We start from the raw sequence: 27,780 nt of genomic DNA, 5'->3' as shown, positions 1-27,780 counted from the left end.
TATCTCCCTGTACAGAGACGGATTCTGTGCTGTGTAATATCTCCCTGTATAGAGATGTATCCTGTGCTGTGTAATATCTCCCTGTGTAGAGACGGATCCTGTGCTGTGTAATATCTCTCCGTATAGAGACGGATCCTGTGCTGTATGATATCTCCCCGTATAGAGACGGATCCTGTGCTGTGTAATATCTCCCCGTATAGAGACGGATCCTGTGCTTTGTAATATTTCCCTGTATAGAGACGGATCCTGTGTTGTGTCCTGTATCTCCCTGTATAGAGACGGATCCTGTGCTGTATGATATCTCCCCGTATAGAGACGGATCCTTTGCTGTGTCCTGTATCTCTCCATATAGAGACGGATCCTGTGCTGTGTAATATCTCCCCGTATAGAGACGGATCCTGTGCTGTATGATATCTCCCCGTATAGAGACTGATCCTGTGCTGTGTAATATCTCCCCGTATAGAGACGGATCCTGTGCTGTGTAATATCTCCCTGTATAGAGACGGATCCTGTGCTGTATGATATCTCCCCGTATAGAGACGGATCCTGTGCTGTGTGATATCTCCCCGTATAGAGACGGATCCTGTGCTGTGTAATATCTCCCTGTATAGAGACGGATCCTGTGCTGTGTAATATCTCCCCGTATAGAGACGGATCCTGTGTTGTGTCCTGTATCTCCCCGTATAGAGACGGATCCTTTGCTGTGTCCTGTATCTCCCCGTATAGAGACGGATCCTGTGCTGTATGATATCTCCCCGTATACAGACGGATCCTGTGCTGTATGATATCTCCCCGTATAGAGACGGATCCTGTGCTGTATGATATCTCCCCGTATAGAGACGGATCCTGTGCTGTATGATATCTCCCCGTATAGAGACGGATCCTTTGCTGTGTCCTGTATTTCCCTGTATAGAGACGGATCCTGTGCTGTGTAATATCTCCCCGTATAGAGACGGATCCTGTGCTGTGTAATATCTCCCCGTATAGAGACGGATCCTGTGTTGTGTCCTGTATCTCCCTGTATAGAGACGGATCCTGTGCTGTATGATATCTCCCCGTATAGAGACGGATCCTGTGCTGTATGATATCTCCCTGAATAGAGACGGATCCTGTGCTGTATGATATCTCCCCGTATAGAGACGGATCCTGTGCTGTATGATATCTCCCCGTATAGAGACGGATCCTGTGCTGTGTAATATCTCCCCGTATAGAGACGGATCCTGTGCTGTGTAATATCTCCCCGTATAGAGACGGATCCTGTGCTGTATGATATCTCCCCGTATAGAGACGGATCCTTTGCTGTATGATATCTCCCCGTATAGAGACGGATCCTGTGTTGTGTCCTGTATCTCCCCGTATAGAGACGGATCCTGTGCTGTATGATATCTCCCCGTATAGAGACGGATCCTGTGCTGTGTAATATCTCCCCGTATAGAGACGGATCCTTTGCTGTGTCCTGTATCTCCCTGTATAGAGACGGATCCTGTGCTGTGTAATATCTCCCCGTATAGAGACGGATCCTGTGCTGTGTCCTGTATCTCCCCGTATAGAGACGGATCCTGTGCTGTATAATATCTCCCCGTATAGAGACGGATCCTGTGCTGTGTAATATCTCCCCGTATAGAGACGGATCCTGTGCTGTATGATATCTCCCCGTATAGAGACGGATCCTTTGCTGTATGATATCTCCCCGTATAGAGACGGATCCTGTGTTGTGTCCTGTATCTCCCCGTATAGAGACGGATCCTGTGCTGTATGATATCTCCCCGTATAGAGACGGATCCTGTGCTGTGTAATATCTCCCCGTATAGAGACGGATCCTTTGCTGTGTCCTGTATCTCCCTGTATAGAGACGGATCCTGTGCTGTGTAATATCTCCCCGTATAGAGACGGATCCTGTGCTGTGTCCTGTATCTCCCTGTATAGAGACGGATCCTGTGCTGTATGATATCTCCCTGTATAGAGACGGATCCTGTGCTGTGTAATATCTCCCCGTATAGAGACGGATCCTGTGCTGTGTCCTGTATCTCCCTGTATAGAGACGGATCCTGTGCTGTGTGATATCTCCCCGTATAGAGACGGATCCTGTGTTGTGTCCTGTATCTCCCCGTATAGAGACGGATCCTTTGCTGTGTCCTGTATCTCCCCGTATATAGACGGATCCTGTGTTGTGTCCTGTATCTCCCTGTATAGAGACGGATCCTGTGCTGTATGATATCTCCCCGTATAGAGACGGATCCTGTGCTGTATGATATCTCCCCGTATAGAGACGGATCCTGTGCTGTGTAATATCTCCCCGTATAGAGACGGATCCTGTGCTGTGTCCTGTATCTCCCCGTATAGAGACGGATCCTGTGCTGTATATCTCCCCGTATAGAGACGGATCCTGTGCTGTATGATATCTCCCCGTATAGAGACGGATCCTGTGCTGTATGATATCTCCCCGTATAGAGACGGATCCTGTGCTGTATGATATCTCCCCGTATAGAGACGGATCCTGTGCTGTGTAATATCTCCCCGTATAGAGACGGATCCTGTGTGTCCTGTATCTCCCCGTATAGAGACGGATCCTGTGCTGTATATCTCCCCGTATAGAGACGGATCCTGTGCTGTGTAATATCTCCCCGTATAGAGATGGATCCTGTGCTGTGTCCTGTATCTCCCTGTATAGAGACGGATCCTGTGCTGTGTAATATCTCCCCGTATAGAGACGGATCCTGTGCTGTGTCCTGTATCTCCCCGTATAGAGACGGATCCTGTGCTGTGTAATATCTCCCCATATAGAGACGGATCCTGTGTTGTGTCCTGTATCTCCCCGTATAGAAGACGGATCCTGTGCTGTATGATATCTCCCCGTATAGAGACGGATCCTGTGCTGTATGATATCTCCCCGTATAGAGACGGATCCTGTGCTGTGTAATATCTCCCCGTATAGAGACGGATCCTGTGCTGTGTCCTGTATCTCCCCGTATAGAGACGGATCCTGTGCTGTGTAATATCTCCCCGTATAGAGACGGATCCTGTGCTGTGTAATATCTCCCCGTATAGAGACTGATCCTGTGTTGTGTCCTGTATCTCCCCGTATAGAGACGGATCCTGTGCTGTATGATATCTCCCCGTATAGAGATGGATCCTGTGCTGTGTCCTGTATCTCCCTGTATAGAGACGGATCCTGTGCTGTATGATATCTCCCCGTATAGAGACGGATCCTGTGCTGTATGATATCTCCCTGTATAGAGACGGATCCTGTGCTGTATGATATCTCCCTGTATAGAGACGGATCCTGTGCTGTATGATATCTCCCCGTATAGAGACGGATCCTGTGCTGTGTGATATCTCCCCGTATAGAGACGGATCCTGTGCTGTGTAATATCTCCCCGTATAGAGACTGATCCTGTGTTGTGTCCTGTATCTCCCTGTATAGAGACGGATCCTGTGCTGTATGATATCTCCCCGTATAGAGACTGATCCTGTGCTGTATGATATCTCCCCGTATAGAGACTGATCCTGTGCTGTGTAATATCTCCCCGTATAGAGACTGATCCTGTGCTGTGTGATATCTCCCCGTATAGAGACTGATCCTGTGCTGTGTAATATCTCCCCGTATAGAGACTGATCCTGTGCTGTGTAATATCTCCCCGTATAGAGACTGATCCTGTGTTGTGTCCTGTATCTCCCCGTATAGAGACTGATCCTGTGCTGTGTAATATCTCCCCGTATAGAGACTGATCCTGTGCTGTGTGATATCTCCCCGTATAGAGACTGATCCTGTGCTGTGTAATATCTCCCCGTATAGAGACTGATCCTGTGCTGTGTAATATCTCCCCGTATAGAGACTGATCCTGTGTTGTGTCCTGTATCTCCCCGTATAGAGACGGATCCTGTGCTGTGTCCTGTATCTCCCCGTATAGAGACGGATCCTGTGCTGTGTAATATCTCCCCGTATAGAGACGGATCCTGTGCTGTGTCCTGTATCTCCCCGTATAGAGACTGATCCTGTGCTGTGTCCTGTATCTCCCCGTATAGAGACGGATCCTGTGCTGTGTCCTGTATCTCCCCGTATATAGACTGATCCTGTGTTGTGTCCTGTATCTCCCCGTATAGAGACGGATCCTGTGTTGTGTCCTGTATCTCCTCTACAGTCACTGTCACTTCCACCACATTACTGCTGATATTCTTCGGGACCTGCAGATATGGTCGGTACCAGACTCGGCCATTAGATGGCACTGCGGTCCTTTACTGCACTGTTCATATATGCGCTGATGTCCTTATTGTCCAGCTGTTTGTCTCTCTTATTTTACCATTTTGCTGTTTTTCAGGGGCTGCTTCTTAACCTCCTCTCTGGTCGGCACTCTGGCCCTCAGCCTCACCATCCCGCTCTCCATCATTGCCGACATCTGCATGCAGAAGGTACATAAGTGTCTGTATGCCCCTCATCATCAGTTGTGCTTTATACTCCGCTTAGGTCTATAGATTGTCAAAGGGCTTGTGGAAGTGACCTATAGGAATATCCCGCCATCGTCCTCTCACTATCTGGTCTGTGGGAACATCCCGCTATCGTCCTCTCACTATCTGGTCTGTGGGAACATCCCGCTATCGTCTTCTCACTATCTGATCTGTGGGACCATCCCGCTATCATCCTTTCACTATCTGGTCTGTGGGAACATCCCGCTATCATCCTCTCACTATCTGGTCTGTGGGAACATCCCGCTATCGTCCTCTCACTATCTGGTCTGTGGGAACATCCCGCTATCATCCTCTCACTATCTGGTCTGTGGGACCATCCCGCTATCATCCTCTCACTATCTGGTCTGTGGGAACATCCCGCTATCGTCCTCTCACTATCTGGTCTGTGGGAACATCCCGCTATCGTCCTCTCACTATCTGGTCTGTGGGAACATCCCGCTATCGTCCTCTCACTATCTGGTCTGTGGGAACATCCCGCTATCGTCCTCTCACTATCTGGTCTGTGGGAACATCCCGCTATCGTCCTCTCACTATCTGGTCTGTGGGAACATCCTGCTATCGTCCTGTCACTATCTGATCTGTGGGAACATCCCGCTATCGTCCTGTCATCTGGTCTGTGGGAACATCCCCCTATCATCCTTTCACTATCTGATCTGTGGGAACATCCCGCTATCGTCCTCTCACTATCTGATCTACTATCTGATGATATCGGGGCTACAAGGACACTAAACTTCAGGAAAGCAAATTTTAAACGGTTGAGAGATGATCTTAGTGCAATAAACTGGGATGATGTACTAAGTAATAAAAGTACACAAAGCAAATGGGAGACTTTTATGAGCATCCTGAATAGGGCTTGTGCAGAAAATATACCCTATGGGAACAAACATGCTAGAAATAGGAGGAAACCCCTATGGCTAAATAGAGCTGTAAGGGAAGCAATAAAAGAAAAACAGAAAGCCTTAAAAGAATTAAAGAGGGTAGGTAGTGATGAGGCATTATATAATTATAGAAAATTAAATAAAATATGTAAAAAGCAAATTAAGTTAGCTAAGTTTGAGACAGAGAGACTCATTGCGAGAGAAAGTAAAAATAATCCTAAAATATTCTTTAACTACATAAACAGTAAAAAACTGAAAAGCGCTAGTGTTGGCCCCCTTAAAAATAGTCTTGGTGAAATGGTGGAAGGGGATGAGGGTAAAGCCAACCTGCTGAATGACTTTTTTTTCTACGGTTTTTATACAAGAAAATGCCATGGCAGATGACATGACCAGTGATACCATAAATTCACCCTTGAATATTACCTGCTTAACCCAGCAGGAAGTACCCCGCCGCCTCGAAATCACTAAGGGTGACAAATCTCCGGGCCCGGATGGCTACACCCCAGAGTACTACAGGAATTGAGTTCTGTGATAGATAGACCATTATTTTTAATCTTCTCAGATTCCTTAATAACAGGGTCGGTACCGCAGGACTGGCGCATAGCAAATGTGGTGCCAATATTCAAAAAGGGGACAAAAACTGAGCCGGGAAATTATAGGCCGGTAAGTTTAACCTCTACGGTTGGTAAAATCCTTGAGGGTTTCTTGAGAGATGCTATACTGGAGTATCTCAAGAAAAATAACCTTATGACAGAGTATCAACATGGGTTTATGAGGGATCGATCCTGTCAAACTAATTTGATCAGCTTCTATGAAGAGGTAAGTTCAAGCCTGGACCAGGGAAATGCAGTGGATGTTGTGTATATGGACTTTTCAAAAGCTTTTGATACGGTGCCACACAAAAGGCTGGTACATAAAATGAGAATAATGGGGATAGGGGAAAATATGTGTAACTGGGTTAAAAACTGGCTCAGTGATAGGAAACAAAGGGTGGTTATTAATGGTACGTACTCGGACTGGGTCTCAGTTCATAGTGGGGTACCACAGGGGTCAGTATTGGGCCCGCTTCTTTTCAACATATTTATAAATGACCTTGTTGGGGGCATGCGGAGTAGAATTTCAATATTTGCAGATGATACTAAACTCTGCAGGGTAATCAATACAGAGGAGGATAATTTTATATTACAGGGAGATTTATGTAAATTGGAGGATTGGGCTGAGAAGTGGCAATTGAAGTTTAATGTAGATAAATGTAGGGTCATGCACTTGGGTAGAGGAAATAACATTTATGATTATGTACTTAATTGTAGAACACTGGGTAAAACAGACACAGAAAAGACTTGGGTGTATGGGGGGATGGTAAACTTCACTTTAGTGGCCAGTGTCAGGCAGCTGCTGCCAAGGCTAATAAAATAATGGGATGTATTGAAAGAGGTATAAGTGTTCATGAAAAAAATATAGTTCTACCTCTGTACAAGTCACTAGTGCGACCGCACTTATATACTGTGTACAATTCTGGTCACCGATATATAAGAAGGACATAGCTGAACTGGAGAGGGTGCAGAGAAGAGCCACCAAGATTATTAGAGGAATGGGGGGGCTGCAATACCAAGTCAGGAAAAACGAAGGCTTAGGGGGGATCTAATCACAATGTATAAATATATGAGGGGACAGTACAGAGACCTTTCCAAAGATCTTTTTACACCTAGGCCTGCGACTGGAACACGGGGGCATCCGCTACATCTTGAGGAAAGAAGGTTTAATCATAATCACAGACGAGGATTCTTTACTGTACGAGCAGTGAGACTATGGAGCTCTCTGCCGCATGATGTTGTAATGAGTGATTCACTACTAACATTTAAGCAGAGCCTGGACGCCTTTCTTGAAAAATGTAATATTACCAGTTATGTATATTAGATTTTATTTCAAATCTGTTTTATTGATGAAACTGTTGTCAACATACAAACATATCATTTGTGCAATTACAATACATAAACATCATTTTCTCAATGCCGGGATAATATCCAGAAATTGTTACATTACTAAATTTCTTGGAATTCTTCAAATTATCTTTGTGCTATTACCATACAACCACTTATAAATTATAGGTCAGAATTCCCACTTCTCTTGACTTCCCGTATCCTAATATACTCATTCTCCTTGTATGTCTATTGTCTTATGAATTATTGATAAATCTTTTCATATAAAAAATGAAACTAGAAAAATGCAGATTAATGTTCAGAAATGAAAGAAAGAAGAGGAAAGATACAAGCATAAAGAAGAGGAAATTAGAGAGAAGGGGGGAGAGGGGGGAAAGCAAGAAAAGAAAAGAAAAAAGGGGGGGGAAGGAATGAGACTCCCCACCGTTTCTCAGTTCAAAAAGCTCGCCAAACTCTCCACAAACTCTGGGGACTCCATGAACATAATCCATGGTCTCCAAACTGTAGTAAATTTTTCTGTGTTCCCATTTAGCTCTGCTGTCAGCTCCTCCATTCTCTGGAGGTTTGTCATTTCCTCCAACCAATCCAGCACCGTAGGGCATCTAGTCTGTTTCCAAAATCGTGGGATAATCATACGGGCAGCCGCCAGGCAAAATCGCAACATGTCCCTTTTTTGTGTTTTAATAGCTCCTGGGAGCATAGAAAGAAGAGCAACCTGGGGGGATTTTTCTACTTCACCTCCGCTCATCTTTTTGTACAGGTAGAACACTGAGTCCCAAAAGGGTTGCAGCTTAGTACAGCTCCACCATATGTGTAGCATTGTACCTGTGTCTGTGCCACACCTCCAGCACACATCAGACACAGAGGGAAATATAGCATGTAATTTAGTCGGGTAATGGTACCACCTTGTGAGAATTTTATAACTTTTCTCTTGAGCGGCGCACGCCAAGGAAAGCTTGTGGGTCCACAGGTACGCTCTGCTCCAATCGTCCTCTGGAATATCCTCTCCCAGTTCCTCTCCCCACCTACAGACAAAGTGAGGTTTATCCACCCTATTTCTCTGGTTCAGCATTTTATAGATGAGTGAGATGCCATGTCCAGGTGATGAGCCCTGTAAAAATATTTTCTCAAAAGGAGTAGGGGGTGTCCTCATCCTTCTCTCCCTGTCCTGGTACGAGAGGAAAGATTTCAACTGCATATATTCCATCCAGGAAATCTCTTTCCCTGTGGCCTGCATGGAAGTATAAGTTGGTAGGGTGTGTCCCTTGAGCACGTGACAAAAACGAGTATCATCCGCCCGAGTAAATCCCCCGAATCTATGGGAGTGGAGTCCTGGGGGGAACTTCTTATTACCGAATACGGGGGTAAGTGGGCCCTGCTCCTGAGAGAGAGATCCCTTTTTTATCTCTCCATCCCACATCCCCATCGCTGTCCGCGTGAACTCCATTCCTTTCGCTATCTGGATCCTACTTTCTTTCTCTAACCATGGAAGTAAATGTAAGGGAGTTCCCAGCACATCCTGTTCAATCACCACCCATTGTTTCGAATTACCATGAAAATGCCAGTCCAGTAATCTCGTTAGGATAGCTGCCTTGTAATATAATTGAAAATTTGGGAGCCCCGCCCCCCGTCACTTTTGTGTCTGGTCAGAGTTTTAATTCCTGTTCGGGGTCTCCTGTTCCCCCAGACAAACCCAGACAAGGCTGTCCGGATCTTGGAGAAGTAACTTAGCGGTAGCTGTATGGGTATTGTCTGAAACAGGAACAGGAACCTCGGTAACACATCCATTTTTATCGCGTTTATACGCCCAAACCACGTCAATCTCTTTTTGTCATATTTCTTTAAGTCCCTGATTGTCCTTTCTAATAAGGGGAAAAAATTGTGATGTACAATTTTTGCTGGATCCCTAGGTACCATAACTCCCAGATATTTTAAAACTGACGGTTGCCACTTAAAAGGGAAGTTTTGTGATACTCTCGCAAGGTCTTCTGCCGATAAAGTCACGTTCATGGCCTCTGATTTGGAAAAATTTACTTTGAAGTTGCTTAAGTTGCCAAACTCTTCGAACTCCTTGAGCAAGGACGGGAAGGATATGTGTGGTTGGGAAATGAACATGAGAAGGTCATCCGCGAATAGAGCCAGCTTACGGTTCTCCCCACCCGCCTCTATCCCGTGGATGCTTGTGTTGTTTCTCAGGGCGACCGCAAGGTGCTCCATGACTATGACGTATAAGAGGGGCGACAGTGGACATCCCTGTCTCGTTCCATTGTGGACCAGAAAGGATGATGATAGAAACCCATTTGTCCTCACTTTTGCTGAGGGTCTCGAATACAGGGACGCAATTCTGCCCAAAAATTTCTGACCCAAACCCACCTGTCTCAAGGCTGCCATCATAAAGCTCCAACTGACCCGGTCGAAGGCCTTCTCCGCGTCCACTGAAAGTAAACACATGGGGAGAGACTGAGCCCTCGACCGAGCCATCAGGAGGAACAATTTGTTGGTGTTGTCCCGTGCCTCCCGGCCTTTTACAAATCCCACCTGGTCCGTATGTATTATCCCAGGCAGGGACAGGGCAAGTCTGTTGGCAAGTGCTTTAGAGAAAAATTTCAAATCTAAATTAATCAGTGAGATGGGTCTGTAATTTGTAACCAGCAAGTGGTCCTTTCCCGGTTTGGGGATAACACATATGTGTGCTTCAAGAGACTGCGCTACCCACTGGGAGTTTTCAGATATGGAGTTAAATACTTTGGTCATGAACGGGGATAACTGAGTCTGAAAAATTTTATAGAACTTGGGGGTAAACCCGTCCGGACCTGGGCTTTTGCCTGAGGGAGAATCCCTGATAATAGATGCCACTTCTGTCTCTGTAAAGTCTGCTTCTAGGTTTTCAACCTCAGTATTGGGTATAGTCGGCAGGGCTGTTTTAAGTATGTAATCATTTATTTTAGTCTCCAAAGCTTCTTGTGGCATATCCCCAAATTTGCCCCTTATGTTGTAAAGGTCACTATAATATTTTTGAAACTGGTCCGCTATGTGGATTGGGTTCTGAGTCAAAAGGCCGTCCGATTTTTTGATCGTAGGGATGTGACTGGGGTCCCCCCTCGGATGTAATAACCTAGCTAGTGGTCTGCCACATTTGTCCGCATATTCATACATAAATCTTTTTAGTCTATTCCTGTGGCGCTCGTATTGTCGGTCCAGAATGGATTTAAGTTCCTCTCTGTTTTTAACTAGCTCTGTCAGTGTCACCGGGGATAATGTCTGCTTATGGATCTTCTCTAGGTCTGAAATATTCTGAAGTAGAGACAGAATGGTTTGGGCTCTCTCCCTCTTAATCCTAGCCCCATGTTTGATCAGAATCCCTCTCAACACACACTTTAGTGTCTCCCATTGAACAGGTAGGGTAGTAGTGTCTCCTGAGTGTATCTCCAAGAATTCATCTATTGTGTTCTGCAGGTCTTTCAAGCATCCCTGGTCCCTCAGCAGACTATCATTCAACCGCCAAGACCATGGCCTCCCAGGCCCATCCGGCATAGTGAGGCTCAAAAATATGGGGGCATGATCTGACCAAGAGATACTGCCTATAGAGGCCTGTATCTGCCATGTCAGGGCCTTCTGACTTACAAGGAATAGGTCTATGCGGCTGTACGAAGAGTGAGCCGGGGAAAAATATGTGTAGTCACGGTCTACTGTGTGTATTGTTCTCCATGCATCCACTAATCTGAGTTCCTGTATACAACGTTTAACCTTCGTTAGTTTCCTTATTGAGAGAAAGTTATGTCCCGACGTTGTGTCTACCTTAGGGTCCAAAGTGAAGTTTAAATCACCGCCCACGATCACGGTCCCTTCTGCGAATTCATCCAGTGATGACAGGAGAGAGGAGCAGGTCGTCGCCGGATCTCTATTCGGTAGATACCAATTGACAATGGTAAAGATGGATGAGTTAACATTAATTTTCAGGAATATAAATCTTCCCTCCGTGTCCACCCGTGTATCTAGAACTGTGTGCACTAGGGACTTATGGATGCCTATGGACACTCCCTTGGATTTTGACTCTGGGTTGGAACTGTGGACCCAGTTAGTGTAATATCTGTCTCTAAAGATGGGGAGGTGGCCCGTTTTAAAATGTGTTTCTTGGATCAATAGTATATGGACTCTTTTTTTGTGCATGTCAAAAAATATCTGGGAGCGTTTTTGCGGGACATTAAGTCCCCTCACATTTAGTGAACCCCAATTAATCTGCGTCATTCCAATGCGGAGGAACGGTGGGGACTCTAGGGATAGGTTCGGGGATTAGGGAGAGAGAGATGTGCAGGCAAGTAGGATAGGAAGAGCAGGGAAAGAGAAGAGGAAATAAAAGAGAAGAGGTAAGAAGGTCGAGAATACAAAAGAAACTACCAACAAAGCAGTAGAAACCAAAGGCAAGGAGGTCAGAGTGCCTCCCACCTGCAAGGTCACAACAAGACCCTAACGTCGGGTCTAAAAAGACTAAAAGTAACTGTATAGGTATGAGAATACCAAACTGTCTAACCTAGGGATGGTGAGACTACGCCACTCCTTTATGGCGTGTTATCCCAATCAGGGAGGGAACTTTCTACAAAGGAGCCCCCTGCCCCGGACTAACAATAAGCAATTATTCAACTTAGTTTGTCAGCCAGAGCCCTATATAATGTGAGGACACAAGGTCTAGAGAGAATAATGTGCTATACACAGTACGGGGGTGCCCCCCGCCCCCTCTTCCAGGAAGGCGGGAGGGAACCCCCCCCCCTCATAATCAGAAAGACTTAATCCCCCTGGCAAAAAAATTATAGCAAAACTGGGAGGTACATTCTATTGAGAAACAACCCAATGAATTTTTGTTTAATGAGAAGAGACCTGAGTAGTCTCGAAAGCTTGCAATTATTACCATCTTTTCAGTTAGCCATTAAAAGGTATCAACCACTGAGGACTCTCTGTTCTTTTAAACAATTTTTTTGTTTATAAACCAATAACTCCTTAAACATCAGACTGGTCTTCCTCTTCGAGGGCCACGCATCCGATCACCATCTGGGGCAGCACCCCATACCCCCATTGGAAACACCGGCCATTCCTCTATAGGCACCAATGGAATGTCCAGGGCTGCAGCAAACGATGGCATATCAGTCGGGTTCCTAAGAACATGCATTCTTCCCGCGTGTCGGACCTGCAGGCGGAAGGGAAATCCCCAGCTGTATTTATACTCATACGAACGGAGCATGTCCAGGAGAGGTTTCAGTGCTCTCCTTCTTTGTAAAGTGAAACGGGATAAGTCCTGCAGAATCTGGACTTGGCTCCCCTCGTATGATGGTGAAACTCCACTGCGCAACTTAAACAGGATGGCCTCTTTAAGGACATAACGGTGGACCCTACAAATCACATCTCGAGGTCTGTCATTCTGTGTAGGTCTAGGGCCAAGCGCTCTATGCACTCTGTCTAGCTCCAGGGGTTGGCTTGATGGTTCACCCAGGATCTCATTAAACATCACTTGGAGGGCTCTCTGGAGATCCTTAGGTTCAACAGACTCTGGTAAACCCCGGACCCTTAAATTGTTTCTCCGGCCCCGTATATTAGATTTTATGACAGGGTATTGATCCAGGGAACTAGTCTGATTGCCGGATGTGGACGAAGGAAGGACATTTTTTCCCCATTGGAACTTGTTTGCCACATTGGGGTTTTTTTTGCCTTCCTCTGGATCAACAGGTTAGGCTACGGGTTGAACTAGATGGACTTAGAGTCTCCCTTCAACCTTAAAAACTATGATATGATATGATACTATGATATGATCTCTGGGAACGTCCCGCTATCGTCCTGTCCATTATCTGATCTGTGGGAACATCCCGCTATCGTCCTGTCATTATCTATGGAGAATGTAAGCTGTACATGGGGGAGGGGAGCAGAGAGGGACAGATATGGATGGAGAATGTGAGCTGTACATGGGGAGGGGAGGAGAGAGGGACTGATATGGATGGAGAATGTGAGCTGTACATGGGGAGGGGAGGAGAGAGGGACTGATATGGATGGAGAATATGAGCTGTACATGGGGAGGGGAGGAGAGAGGGACTGATATAGATGGAGAATGTGAGCTGTACATGGGGAGGGGAGGAGAGAGGGACTGATATGGATGGAGAATGTGAGCTGTACATGGGGGAGGGGAGGAGAGAGGGACAGATATGGATGGAGAATGTGAGCTGTACATGGGGAGGGGAGGAGAGAGGGACTGATATGGATTGAGAATGTGATCTGGACATGGGGAGGGGAGGAGAGAGGGACTGATATGGATGGAGAATGTGAGCTGTACATGGGGGAGGGGAGGAGAGAGGGACAGATATGGATGGAGAATGTGAGATGTACATGGGGAGGGGAGGAGAGAGGGACTGATATGGATGGAGAATGTGATCTGTACATGGGGGAGGGGAGGAGAGAGGGACAGATATGGATGGAGAATGTGAGATGTACATGGGGAGGGGAGGAGAGAGGGACTGATATGGATGGAGAATGTGAGCTGTACATGGGGGAGGGGAGGAGAGAGGGACAGATATGGATGGAGAATGTGAGCTGTACATGGGGAGGGGAGGAGAGAGGGACTGATATGGATTGAGAATGTGATCTGGACATGGGGAGGGGAGGAGAGAGGGACTGATATGGATGGAGAATGTGAGCTGTACATGGGGGAGGGGAGGAGAGAGGGACAGATATGGATGGAGAATGTGAGATGTACATGGGGAGGGGAGGAGAGAGGGACTGATATGGATGGAGAATGTGATCTGTACATGGGGAGGGGAGGAGAGAGGGACTGATATGGATGGAGAATGTAAGCTATACATGGGGGAGGGGAGGAGAGAGGGGCTGATATGGATGGAGAATGTGAGCTGTACATGGGGTGGGGAGGAGAGGGACTGATATGGATGGAGAATGTGAGCTATACATGGGGGAGGGGAGGAGAGAGGGGCTGATATGGATGGAGAATGTGAGCTGTACATGGGGGAGGGAAGGAGAGAGGGACTGATATGGATGGAGAATGTGAGATGTACATGGGGGAGGGGTGGAGAAAGGGACTGATATGGATGGAGAATGTGAGCTGTACATGGGGGAGGGGAGGTGAGAGGGACTGATATGGATTGAGAATGTGATATGCACATGGGGAGGGGAGGAGAGAGGGGCTGATATGGATGGAGAATGTGATATGCACATGGGGAGGGGAGGAGAGAGGGACTGATATGGATGGAGAATGTGAGATGTACATGGGGGAGGTGAGGAGAGAGGGACTGATATGGATTGAGAATGTGATATGCACATGGGGAGGGGAGGAGAGAGGGACTGATATGGATGGAGAATGTGAGCTGTACATGGGGGAGGGGAGGAGAGAGGGACAGATATGGATGGAGAATGTAAGCTGTACATGGAGGAGGGGAGGAGAGAGGGACTGATATGGATGGAGAATGTGAGATGCACATGGGGAGGGGAGGAGAGAGGGACTGATATGGATGGAGAATGTGAGCTGTACATGGGGGAGGGGAGGAGAGAGGGACAGATATGGATGGAGAATGTGAGATGTACATGGGGGAGGTGAGGAGAGAGGGACAGATATGGATGGAGAATGTGAGATGTACATGGGGAGGGGAGGAGAGAGGGACTGATATGGATGGAGAATGTGAGATGCACATGGGGGAGGGGGGAGAGAGGGACTGATATGGATGGAGAATGTGAGCTGTACATGGGGGAGGGGGGAGAGAGGGACTGATATGGATGGAGAATGTGAGATGCACATGGGGGAGGGGAGGAGAGAGGGACTGATATGGATGGAGAATGTGAGATGCACATGGGGGAGGGGAGGAGAGAGGGACTGATATGGATGGAGAATGTGAGCTGTACATGGGGGAGGGGAGGAGAGAGGGACTGATATGGATGGAGAATGTGAGCTGTACATGGAGGAGGGGAGGAGAGAGGGACTGATATGGATGGAGAATGTGAGCTGTACATGGAGGAGGGGAGGAGAGAGGGACTGATATAGATGGAGAATGTGAGCTGTACATGGGGGAGGGGAGGAGAGAGGGACTGATAGATGGAGAATGTGACCTGTACATGGGGAGGGGAGGAGAGAGGGACTGATATAGATGGAGAATGTGAGCTGTACATGGGGAGTGGAGGAGAGAGGGACTGATAGATGGAGAATGTGAGCTGTACATGGGGGAGGGGAGGAGAGAGGGACTGATATGGAGAATGTGAGATGCACATAGGGGAGGGGAGGAGAGAGGGACAGATATGGATGGAGAATGTGAGCTGTACATGGAGGAGGGGAGGAGAGAGGGACTGATATGGATGGAGAATGTGAGCTGTACATGGAGGAGGGGAGGAGAGAGGGACTGATATAGATGGAGAATGTGAGCTGTACATGGGGGAGGGGAGGAGAGAGGGACTGATAGATGGAGAATGTGAGCTGTACATGGGGGAGGGGAGGAGAGAGGGACTGATAGATGGAGAATGTGAGATGCACATGGGGGAGTGGAGGAGAGAGGGACTGATAGATGGAGAATGTGAGCTGTACATGGGGGAGGGGAGGAGAGAGGGACTGATAGATGGAGAATGTGAGCTGTACATGGGGGAGGCGAGGAGAGAGGGACTGATATGGAGAATGTGAGATGCACATAGGGGAGAGGAGGAGAGAGGAACAGATATGGATGGAGAATGTGAGCTGTACATGGGGGAGGGGAGGAGAGAGGGACTGATAGATGGAGAATGTGAGCTGTACATGGGGGAGGGGAGGAGAGAGAGACTGATATGGAGAATGTGAGATGCACATGGGGGAGGGGAGGAGAGAGACCTCTGTGGCTAGCACATTTGACTGCTACATTGTAGAGGATTGAGGCCCATAGACTCCTTTGATCATGGATCAGAGGAATGACTGATAATAGAGTAGATTGGCGCCTTGTTGGAGTTGCGGCAGTCTGTGTTGCTGCGGGTGGGAGATTACGCCCTTGGGTAACGTGCTTGCCCTTGTTGCAGGTGCGCTTCTCGTGGCTCTTCTTTGCTGGAGCTCTCCCGGTTTTCATCTCTTTCTTCATTGTGACTCTCCTGTGTCATTATAATAACTGGGATCCTGTGATGGTGGCTGTGCGCAGAGTCTTTGCCTTTATATGCAGGAAGCATCGGCCGGTGAGGTACGTCCCAAACGCTGCAACACTGTGTGTATTACATGAACCACATGCATTGTGAGATTAACCAATGTCGCACCCTCTCCAACTGCAGGACTTCAGAGGACGAGGAGCAGAGCGAGAGTCTGATTTCACTGTACAGCCTCTCCCCAGAGGACCGACCCCCCAACTGCTCCTAGCACAGGGTACGTACAGGTCCTACCATACACCCACACACCATCACAGTATCTGCGACTGGAGAGGACATGCGTAATCTCTGCCCTAATCTCCCGATACCTCCTCACACATAACCTCTACTATGTATAACCCGTCCTCTCCATACATCTCTCCCTAATCTCCAGTATATAACCCGTCCTCTCCATACATCTCTCCCTGATCTCCTGATACCTACCCACACATAATCTCCAGTATATAACCTGTCCTCTCCATACATCTCTCCCTAATCTCCTGATACCTCCCCACACATAATCTCCAGTATATAGCCTGTCCTCTCCATACATCTCTCCCTAATCTCCTGATACCTCCCCACACATAATCTCCAGTATATAACCTGTCCTCTCCATACATCTCCACCTAATCTCCTGATACCTCCCCACACATAATCTCCAGTATATAACCCGTCCTCTCCATACATCTCTCCCTGATCTCCTGATACCTCCCCACACATAATCTCCAGTATATAACCTGTCCGCTCCATACATCTCTCCCTAATCTCCTGATACCTCCCCACACATAATCTCCAGTATATAACCTGTCCTCTCCATACATCTCTCCCTGATCTCCTGATACCTCCCCACACATAATCTCCAGTATATAACCTGTCCTCTCCATACATCTCCACCTAATCTCCTGATACCTCCCCACACATAATCTCCAGTATATAACCCGTCCTCTCCATACATCTCTCCCTGATCTCCTGATACCTCCCCACACATAATCTCCAGTATATAACCTGTCCGCTCCATACATCTCTCCCTGATCTCCTGATACCTCCCCACACATAATCTCCAGTATATAGCCTGTCCTCTCCATACATCTCTCCCTAATCTCCCGATACCTCCCCACACATAATCTCCAGTATATAGCCTGTCCTCTCCATACATCTCTCCCTAATCTCCTGATACCTCCCCACACATAATCTCCAGTATATAGCCTGTCCTCTCCATAAATCTCTCCATAATCTCCTGATACCTCCCCACACATAATCTCCAGTATATAACCCCTCCTCTCCATACATCTCTCCCTAATCTCCCGATACCTCCCCACACATAATCTCCAGTATATAACCTGTCCTCTCCATACATCTCTCCCTAATCTCCAGTATATAACCTGTCCTCTCCATACATCTCCACCTAATCTCCTGATACCTCCCCACACATAATCTCCAGTATATAACCTGTCCTCTCCATACATCTCCACCTAATCTCCTGATACCTCCCCACACATAATCTCCAGTATATAGCCTGTCCTCTCCATACATCTCTCCCTAATCTCCTGATACCTCCCCACACATAATCTCCAGTATATAACCTGTCCTCTCCATACATCTCTCCCTAATCTCCTGATACCTCCCCACACATAATCTCCAGTATATAACCTGTCCTCTCCATACATCTCTCCCTAATCTCCTGATACCTCCCCACACATAATCTCCAGTATATAGCCTGTCCTCTCCATACATCTCTCCCTAATCTCCTGATACCTCCTCACACATAATCTCCAGTATATAACCTGTCCTCTCCATACATCTCTCCCTAATCTCCAGTATATAACCCGTCCTCTCCATACATCTCTCCCTAATCTCCCGATACCTCCCCACACATAATCTTCAGTATATAACCTGTCCTCTCCATACATCTCTCCCTAATCTCCTGATACCTCCCCACACATAATCTCCAGTATATAACCCATCCTCTCCATACATCTCTCCCTAATCTCCCGATACCTCCCCACACATAATCTCCAGTATATAGCCTGTCCTCTCCATACATCTCTCCCTAATCTCCTGATACCTCCCCACACATAATCTCCAGTATATAACCCGTCCTCTCCATACATCTCTCCCTAATCTCCCAATACCTCCCCACACATAATCTCCAGTATATAACCTGTCCTCTCCATACATCTCTCCCTAATCTCCAGTATATAACCTGTCCTCTCCATACATCTCTCCCTAATCTCCAGTATATAACCTGTCCTCTCCATACATCTCCACCTAATCTCCTGATACCTCCCCACACATAATCTCCAGTATATAACCTGTCCTCTCCATACATCTCTCCCTAATCTCCTGATACCTCCCCACACATAATCTCCAGTATATAACCTGTCCTCTCCATACATCTCTCCCTAATCTCCAGTATATAACCTGTCCTCTCCATACATCTCCACCTAATCTCCTGATACCTCCCCACACATAATCTCCAGTATATAACCTGTCCTCTCCATACATCTCTCCCTAATCTCCTGATACCTCCCCACACATAATCTCCAGTATATAACCTGTCCTCTCCATACATCTCCCCCTAATCTCCTGATACCTCCCCACACATAATCTCCAGTATATAACCTGTCCTCTCCATACATCTCTCCCTAATCTCCTGATACCTCCCCACACATAATCTCCAGTATATAGCCTGTCCTCTCCATACATCTCTCCCTAATCTCCTGATACCTCCCCACACATAATCTCCAGTATATAACCCATCCTCTCCATACATCTCTCCCTAATCTCCCGATACCTCCCCACACATAATCTCCAGTATATAACATGTCCTCTCCATACATCTCTCCCTAATCTCCCGATACCTCCCCACACATAATCTCCAGTATATAACCTGTCCTCTCCATACATCTCTCCCTAATCTCCTGATACCTCCCCACACATAATCTCCAGTATATAGCCTGTCCTCTCCATACATCTCTCCCTAATCTCCTGATACCTCCCCACACATAATCTCCAGTATATAACCCGTCCTCTCCATACATCTCTCCCTAATCTCCCAATACCTCCCCACACATAATCTCCAGTATATAACCTGTCCTCTCCATACATCTCTCCCTAATCTCCAGTATATAACCTGTCCTCTCCATACATCTCTCCCTAATCTCCAGTATATAACCTGTCCTCTCCATACATCTCCACCTAATCTCCTGATACCTCCCCACACATAATCTCCAGTATATAACCTGTCCTCTCCATACATCTCTCCCTAATCTCCTGATACCTCCCCACACATAATCTCCAGTATATAACCTGTCCTCTCCATACATCTCTCCCTAATCTCCAGTATATAACCTGTCCTCTCCATACATCTCCACCTAATCTCCTGATACCTCCCCACACATAATCTCCAGTATATAACCTGTCCTCTCCATACATCTCTCCCTAATCTCCTGATACCTCCCCACACATAATCTCCAGTATATAACCTGTCCTCTCCATACATCTCCCCCTAATCTCCTGATACCTCCCCACACATAATCTCCAGTATATAACCTGTCCTCTCCATACATCTCTCCCTAATCTCCTGATACCTCCCCACACATAATCTCCAGTATATAGCCTGTCCTCTCCATACATCTCTCCCTAATCTCCTGATACCTCCCCACACATAATCTCCAGTATATAACCCATCCTCTCCATACATCTCTCCCTAATCTCCCGATACCTCCCCACACATAATCTCCAGTATATAACATGTCCTCTCCATACATCTCTCCCTGATCTCCTGATACCTACCCACACATAATCTCCAGTATATAACCTGTCCTCTCCATACATCTCTCCCTGATCTCCTGATACCTCCCCACACATAATCTCCAGTATATAACCCATCCTCTCCATACATCTCTCCCTAATCTCCCGATACCTCCCCACACATAATCTCCAGTATATAACCTGTCCTCTCCATACATCTCCACCTAATCTCCCGATACCTCCCCACACATAATCTCCAGTATATAACCTGTCCTCTCCATACATCTCTCCCTAATCTCCTGATACCTCCCCACACATAATCTCCAGTATATAACCTGTCCTCTCCATACATCTCTCCCTAATCTCCAGTATATAACCTGTCCTCTCCATACATCTCTCCCTAATCTCCAGTATATAACCCGTCCTCTCCATACATCTCTCCCTGATCTCCTGATACCTCCCCACACATAATCTCCAGTATATAACCTGTCCGCTCCATACATCTCTCCCTAATCTCCTGATACCTCCCCACACATAATCTCCAGTATATAACCCGTCCTCTCCATACATCTCTCCCTAATCTCCTGATACCTCCCCACACATAATCTCCAGTATATAACCCGTCCTCTCCATACATCTCTCCCTGATCTCCTGATACCTACCCACACATAATCTCCAGTATATAACCTGTCCTCTCCATACATCTCTCCCTAATCTCCTGATACCTCCCCACACATAATCTCCAGTATATAACCTGTCCTCTCCATACATCTCTCCCTAATCTCCAGTATATAACCTGTCCTCTCCATACATCTCTCCCTGATCTCCTGATACCTCCCCACACATAATCTCCAGTATATAACCTGTCCGCTCCATACATCTCTCCCTAATCTCCTGATACCTCCCCACACATAATCTCCAGTATATAACCTGTCCTCTCCATACATCTCTCCCTAATCTCCTGATACCTCCCCACACATAATCTCCAGTATATAACCTGTCCTCTCCATACATCTCTCCCTAATCTCCTGATACCTCCCCACACATAATCTCCAGTATATCACCTGTCCTCTCCATACATCTCCACCTAATCTCCTGATACCTCCCCACACATAATCTCCAGTATATAACCCGTCCTCTCCATACATCTCTCCCTGATCTCCTGATACCTCCCCACACATAATCTCCAGTATATAACCTGTCCGCTCCATACATCTCTCCCTAATCTCCTGATACCTCCCCACACATAATCTCCAGTATATAACCTGTCCTCTCCATACATCTCTCCCTAATCTCCTGATACCTCCCCACACATAATCTCCAGTATATAACCCATCCTCTCCATACATCTCTCCCTAATCTCCCGATACCTCCCCACACATAATCTCCAGTATATAGCCTGTCCTCTCCATACATCTCTCCCTAATCTCCCGATACCTCCCCACACATAATCTTCAGTATATAGCCTGTCCTCTCCATACATCTCTCCCTAATCTCCTGATACCTCCCCACACATAATCTCCAGTATATAGCCTGTCCTCTCCATACATCTCTCCCTAATCTCCTGATACCTCCCCACACATAATCTCCAGTATATAACCCGTCCTCTCCATACATCTCTCCCTAATCTCCCGATACCTCCCCACACATAATCTCCAGTATATAACCTGTCCTCTCCATACATCTCTCCCTAATCTCCAGTATATAACCTGTCCTCTCCATACATCTCCACCTAATCTCCTGATACCTCCCCACACATAATCTCCAGTATATAACCTGTCCTCTCCATACATCTCTCCCTAATCTCCTGATACCTCCCCACACATAATCTCCAGTATATAACCTGTCCTCTCCATACATCTCCACCTAATCTCCTGATACCTCCCCACACATAATCTCCAGTATATAACCTGTCCTCTCCATACATCTCCACCTAATCTCCTGATACCTCCCCACACATAATCTCCAGTATATAGCCCGTCCTCTCCGTACATCTCTCCCTAATCTCCTGATACCTCCCCACACATAATCTCCAGTATATAACCCGTCCTCTCCATACATCTCTCCCTAATCTCCCGATACCTCCCCACACATAATCTCCAGTATATAACCTGTCCTCTCCATACATCTCTCCCTAATCTCCAGTATATAACCTGTCCTCTCCATACATCTCCACCTAATCTCCTGATACCTCCCCACACATAATCTCCAGTATATAACCTGTCCTCTCCATACATCTCCACCTAATCTCCTGATACCTCCCCACACATAATCTCCAGTATATAGCCTGTCCTCTCCATACATCTCTCCCTAATCTCCTGATACCTCCCCACACATAATCTCCAGTATATAACCTGTCCTCTCCATACATCTCTCCCTAATCTCCTGATACCTCCTCACACATAATCTCCAGTATATAACCTGTCCTCTCCATACATCTCTCCCTAATCTCCTGATACCTCCCCACACATAATCTCCAGTATATAGCCTGTCCTCTCATACATCTCTCCCTAATCTCCTGATACCTCCTCACACATAATCTCCAGTATATAACCTGTCCTCTCCATACATCTCTCCCTAATCTCCAGTATATAACCCGTCCTCTCCATACATCTCTCCCTAATCTCCCGATACCTCCCCACACATAATCTCCAGTATATAACCTGTCCTCTCCATACATCTCTCCCTAATCTCCTGATACCTCCCCACACATAATCTCCAGTATATAGCCTGTCCTCTCCATACATCTCTCCCTAATCTCCTGATACCTCCCCACACATAATCTCCAGTATATAGCCTGTCCTCTCCATACATCTCTCCCTAATCTCCTGATACCTCCCCACACATAATCTCCAGTATATAACCCGTCCTCTCCATACATCTCTCCCTAATCTCCCGATACCTCCCCACACATAATCTCCAGTATATAACCTGTCCTCTCCATACATCTCTCCCTAATCTCCAGTATATAACCTGTCCTCTCCATACATCTCCACCTAATCTCCTGATACCTCCCCACACATAATCTCCAGTATATAACCTGTCCTCTCCATACATCTCTCCCTAATCTCCTGATACCTCCCCACACATAATCTCCAGTATATAACCTGTCCTCTCCATACATCTCCACCTAATCTCCTGATACCTCCCCACACATAATCTCCAGTATATAACCTGTCCTCTCCATACATCTCCACCTAATCTCCTGATACCTCCCCACACATAATCTCCAGTATATAGCCTGTCCTCTCCATACATCTCTCCCTAATCTCCTGATACCTCCCCACACATAATCTCCAGTATATAACCTGTCCTCTCCATACATCTCTCCCTAATCTCCTGATACCTCCCCACACATAATCTCCAGTATATAACCTGTCCTCTCCATACATCTCTCCCTAATCTCCTGATACCTCCCCACACATAATCTCCAGTATATAGCCTGTCCTCTCCATACATCTCTCCCTAATCTCCTGATACCTCCTCACACATAATCTCCAGTATATAACCTGTCCTCTCCATACATCTCTCCCTAATCTCCAGTATATAACCCGTCCTCTCCATACATCTCTCCCTAATCTCCCGATACCTCCCCACACATAATCTCCAGTATATAACCTGTCCTCTCCATACATCTCTCCCTAATCTCCTGATACCTCCCCACACATAATCTCCAGTATATAACCCATCCTCTCCATACATCTCTCCCTAATCTCCCGATACCTCCCCACACATAATCTCCAGTATATAGCCTGTCCTCTCCATACATCTCTCCCTAATCTCCTGATACCTCCCCACACATAATCTCCAGTATATAACCCGTCCTCTCCATACATCTCTCCCTAATCTCCCAATACCTCCCCACACATAATCTCCAGTATATAACCTGTCCTCTCCATACATCTCTCCCTAATCTCCAGTATATAACCTGTCCTCTCCATACATCTCTCCCTAATCTCCAGTATATAACCTGTCCTCTCCATACATCTCCACCTAATCTCCTGATACCTCCCCACACATAATCTCCAGTATATAACCTGTCCTCTCCATACATCTCTCCCTAATCTCCTGATACCTCCCCACACATAATCTCCAGTATATAACCTGTCCTCTCCATACATCTCTCCCTAATCTCCAGTATATAACCTGTCCTCTCCATACATCTCCACCTAATCTCCTGATACCTCCCCACACATAATCTCCAGTATATAACCTGTCCTCTCCATACATCTCTCCCTAATCTCCTGATACCTCCCCACACATAATCTCCAGTATATAACCTGTCCTCTCCATACATCTCCCCCTAATCTCCTGATACCTCCCCACACATAATCTCCAGTATATAACCTGTCCTCTCCATACATCTCTCCCTAATCTCCTGATACCTCCCCACACATAATCTCCAGTATATAGCCTGTCCTCTCCATACATCTCTCCCTAATCTCCTGATACCTCCCCACACATAATCTCCAGTATATAACCTGTCCTCTCCATACATCTCCACCTAATCTCCTGATACCTCCCCACACATAATCTCCAGTATATAACCTGTCCTCTCCATACATCTCTCCCTAATCTCCTGATACCTCCCCACACATAATCTCCAGTATATAGCCTGTCCTCTCCATACATCTCTCCCTAATCTCCTGATACCTCCCCACACATAATCTCCAGTATATAACCTGTCCTCTCCATACATCTCCACCTAATCTCCTGATACCTCCCCACACATAATCTCCAGTATATAACCTGTCCTCTCCATACATCTCTCCCTAATCTCCTGATACCTCCCCACACATAATCTCCAGTATATAACCTGTCCTCTCCATACATCTCTCCCTAATCTCCAGTATATAACCTGTCCTCTCCATACATCTCCACCTAATCTCCTGATACCTCCCCACACATAATCTCCAGTATATAACCTGTCCTCTCCATACATCTCTCCCTAATCTCCTGATACCTCCCCACACATAATCTCCAGTATATAACCTGTCCTCTCCATACATCTCCCCCTAATCTCCTGATACCTCCCCACACATAATCTCCAGTATATAACCTGTCCTCTCCATACATCTCTCCCTAATCTCCTGATACCTCCCCACACATAATCTCCAGTATATAGCCTGTCCTCTCCATACATCTCTCCCTAATCTCCTGATACCTCCCCACACATAATCTCCAGTATATAACCTGTCCTCTCCATACATCTCCACCTAATCTCCTGATACCTCCCCACACATAATCTCCAGTATATAACCTGTCCTCTCCATACATCTCTCCCTAATCTCCTGATACCTCCCCACACATAATCTCCAGTATATAGCCTGTCCTCTCCATACATCTCTCCCTAATTTCCTGATACCTCCTCACACATAATCTCCAGTATATAACCTGTCCTCTCCATACATCTCTCCCTAATCTCCTGCTACCTCCCCACACATAATCTCCAGTATATAACCTGTCCTCTCCATACATCTCTCCCTTATCTCCAATATATAACCTGTCCTCTCCATACATCTCCCCCTAATCTCCTCATACCTCCCCACACATAATCTCCAGTATATAACCTGTCCTCTCCATACATCTCTCCCTTATCTCCAGTATATAACCTGTCCTCTCCATACATCTCCCCCTAATCTCCTGCTACCTCCTCACACATAATCTCCAGTATATAACCTGTCCTCTCCATACATCTCTCCCTAATCTCCTGATATCTCCCCACACATAATCTCCAGTATATAACCTGTCCTCTCCATACATCTCTCCCTAATCTCCAGTATATAACCTGTCCTCTCCATACATCTCTCCCTAATCCCCAGTATATAACCTGTCCTCTCCATACATCTCTCCCTAATCTCCAGTATATAACCTGTCCTCTCCATACATCTCTCTCTAATCTCCAGTATATAACCTGTCCTCTACATACATCTCTCCCTAATCTCCAGTATATAACCTGTCCTCTCCATACATCTCTCCCTAATCTCCAGTATATAACCTGTCCTCTCCATACATCTCTCCCTAATCTCCAGTATATAACCTGTCCTCTCCATACATCTCCCCCTAATCTCCAGTATATAACCTGCCCTCTCCATACATCTCTCCCTAATCTCCCGATACCTCCCCACTCATAATCTCCAGTATATAACCTGTCCTCTCCATACATCTCTCTCTAATCTCCTGATATCTCCCCACACATAATCCCCAGTATATAACCTGTCCTCTACATACATCTCTCTAATATCCAGTATATAACCTGTCCTCTCCATACATCTCTCCCTAATCTCCAGTATATAACCTGTCCTCTCCATACATCTCTCTCTAATCTCCTGATATCTCCCCACACATAATCCCCAGTATATAACCTGTCCTCTCCATATATCTCTCTCTAATCTCCAGTATATAACCTGTCCTCTCCATACATCTCTCCCTAATCTCCAGTATATAACCTGTCCTCTCCATACATCTCCCCCTAATCTCCTGATATCTCCCCACACATAATCTCTAGTATATAACCTGTCCTCTCCATACATCTCCCCCTAATCTCTAGTATATAACCTGTCCTCTCCATACATCTCCCCCTAATCTCCAGTATATAACCTGTCCTCTCCATACATCTCCCCCTAATCTCCAGTATATAACCTGTCCTCTCCATACATCTCTCCCTAATCTCCAGTATATAACCTGTCCTCTCCATACATCTCTCCCTAATCTCCAGTATATAACCTGTCCTCTCCATACATCTCCCCCTAATCTCCTGATACCTCTCCACACATAATCTCCAGTATATAACCTGTCCTCTCCATACATCTCTCCCTAATCTCCAGTATATAACCTGTCCTCTCCATACATCTCTCTCTAATCTCCTGATATCTCCCCACACATAATCCCCAGTATATAACCTGTCCTCTCCATACATCTCTCTCTAATCTCCAGTATATAACCTGTCCTCTCCATACATCTCTCTAATCTCCAGTATATAACCTGTCCTCTCCATACATCGCCCCCTAATCTCCAGTATATAACCTGTCCTCTCCATACATCTCTCCCTAATCTCCAGTATATAACCTGTCCTCTCCATACATCGCCCCCTAATCTCCAGTATATAACCTGTCCTCTCCATACATCTCTCCCTAATCTCCAGTATATAACCTGTCCTCTCCATACATCTCTCCCTAATCTCCTGATATCTCCCCACACATAATCCCCAGTATATAACCTGTCCTCTCCATACATCTCTCCCTGATCTCCAGTTTATAACCCGTCCTCTCCATACATCTCTCCCTAATCTCCTGATATCTCCCCACACATAATCTCCAGTATATAACCTGTCCTCTCCATACATCTCTCCCTAATCTCCAGTATATAACCTGTCCTCTCCATACATCTCTCCCTAATCTCCAGTATATAACCTGTCCTCTCCATACATCTCTCCCTAATCTCCAGTATATAACCTGTCCTCTCCATACATCTCTCCCTAATCTCCAGTATATAACCTGTCCTCTCCATACATCTCTCCCTAATCTCCTGATATCTCCCCACACATAATCTCCAGTATATAACCTGTCCTCTCCATAAATCTCTCCCTAATCTCCTGATACCTCCCCACACATAATCTCCAGTAT

The 27,780-nt window shown here is 46.4% G+C and overlaps 1 protein-coding gene across 5 annotated transcripts in view; it reads left to right on the top strand.

The window, feature by feature from the left end:
* The window catches only part of SLC35F5 (solute carrier family 35 member F5), a 197,943-nt gene that overhangs the window by 164,471 nt on the left and 5,692 nt on the right, over positions 1-27,780 (top strand). For 4 of the 5 annotated variants that reach the window (XM_075316960.1, XM_075316958.1, XM_075316961.1 and 1 more), the window contains exons 12-14: positions 4,320-4,410; positions 16,307-16,461; positions 16,550-16,640. In XM_075316960.1, coding sequence (XP_075173075.1) covers positions 4,320-4,410; positions 16,307-16,461; positions 16,550-16,634 — 331 coding nt within the window. In that variant the 3' untranslated portion in view covers positions 16,635-16,640. Of the gene's footprint in view, positions 1-4,319; positions 4,411-11,088; positions 11,194-16,306; positions 16,462-16,549; positions 16,641-27,780 lie in introns of those variants that run through there. The other variant, XR_012724714.1, reaches the window with a different exon arrangement.

Source organism: Anomaloglossus baeobatrachus, chromosome 7, assembly GCF_048569485.1.
Source record: "Anomaloglossus baeobatrachus isolate aAnoBae1 chromosome 7, aAnoBae1.hap1, whole genome shotgun sequence".
Taxonomy (NCBI): domain Eukaryota; kingdom Metazoa; phylum Chordata; class Amphibia; order Anura; family Aromobatidae; genus Anomaloglossus; species Anomaloglossus baeobatrachus.
This window is presented reverse-complemented; position numbering and strand designations above follow the sequence as displayed.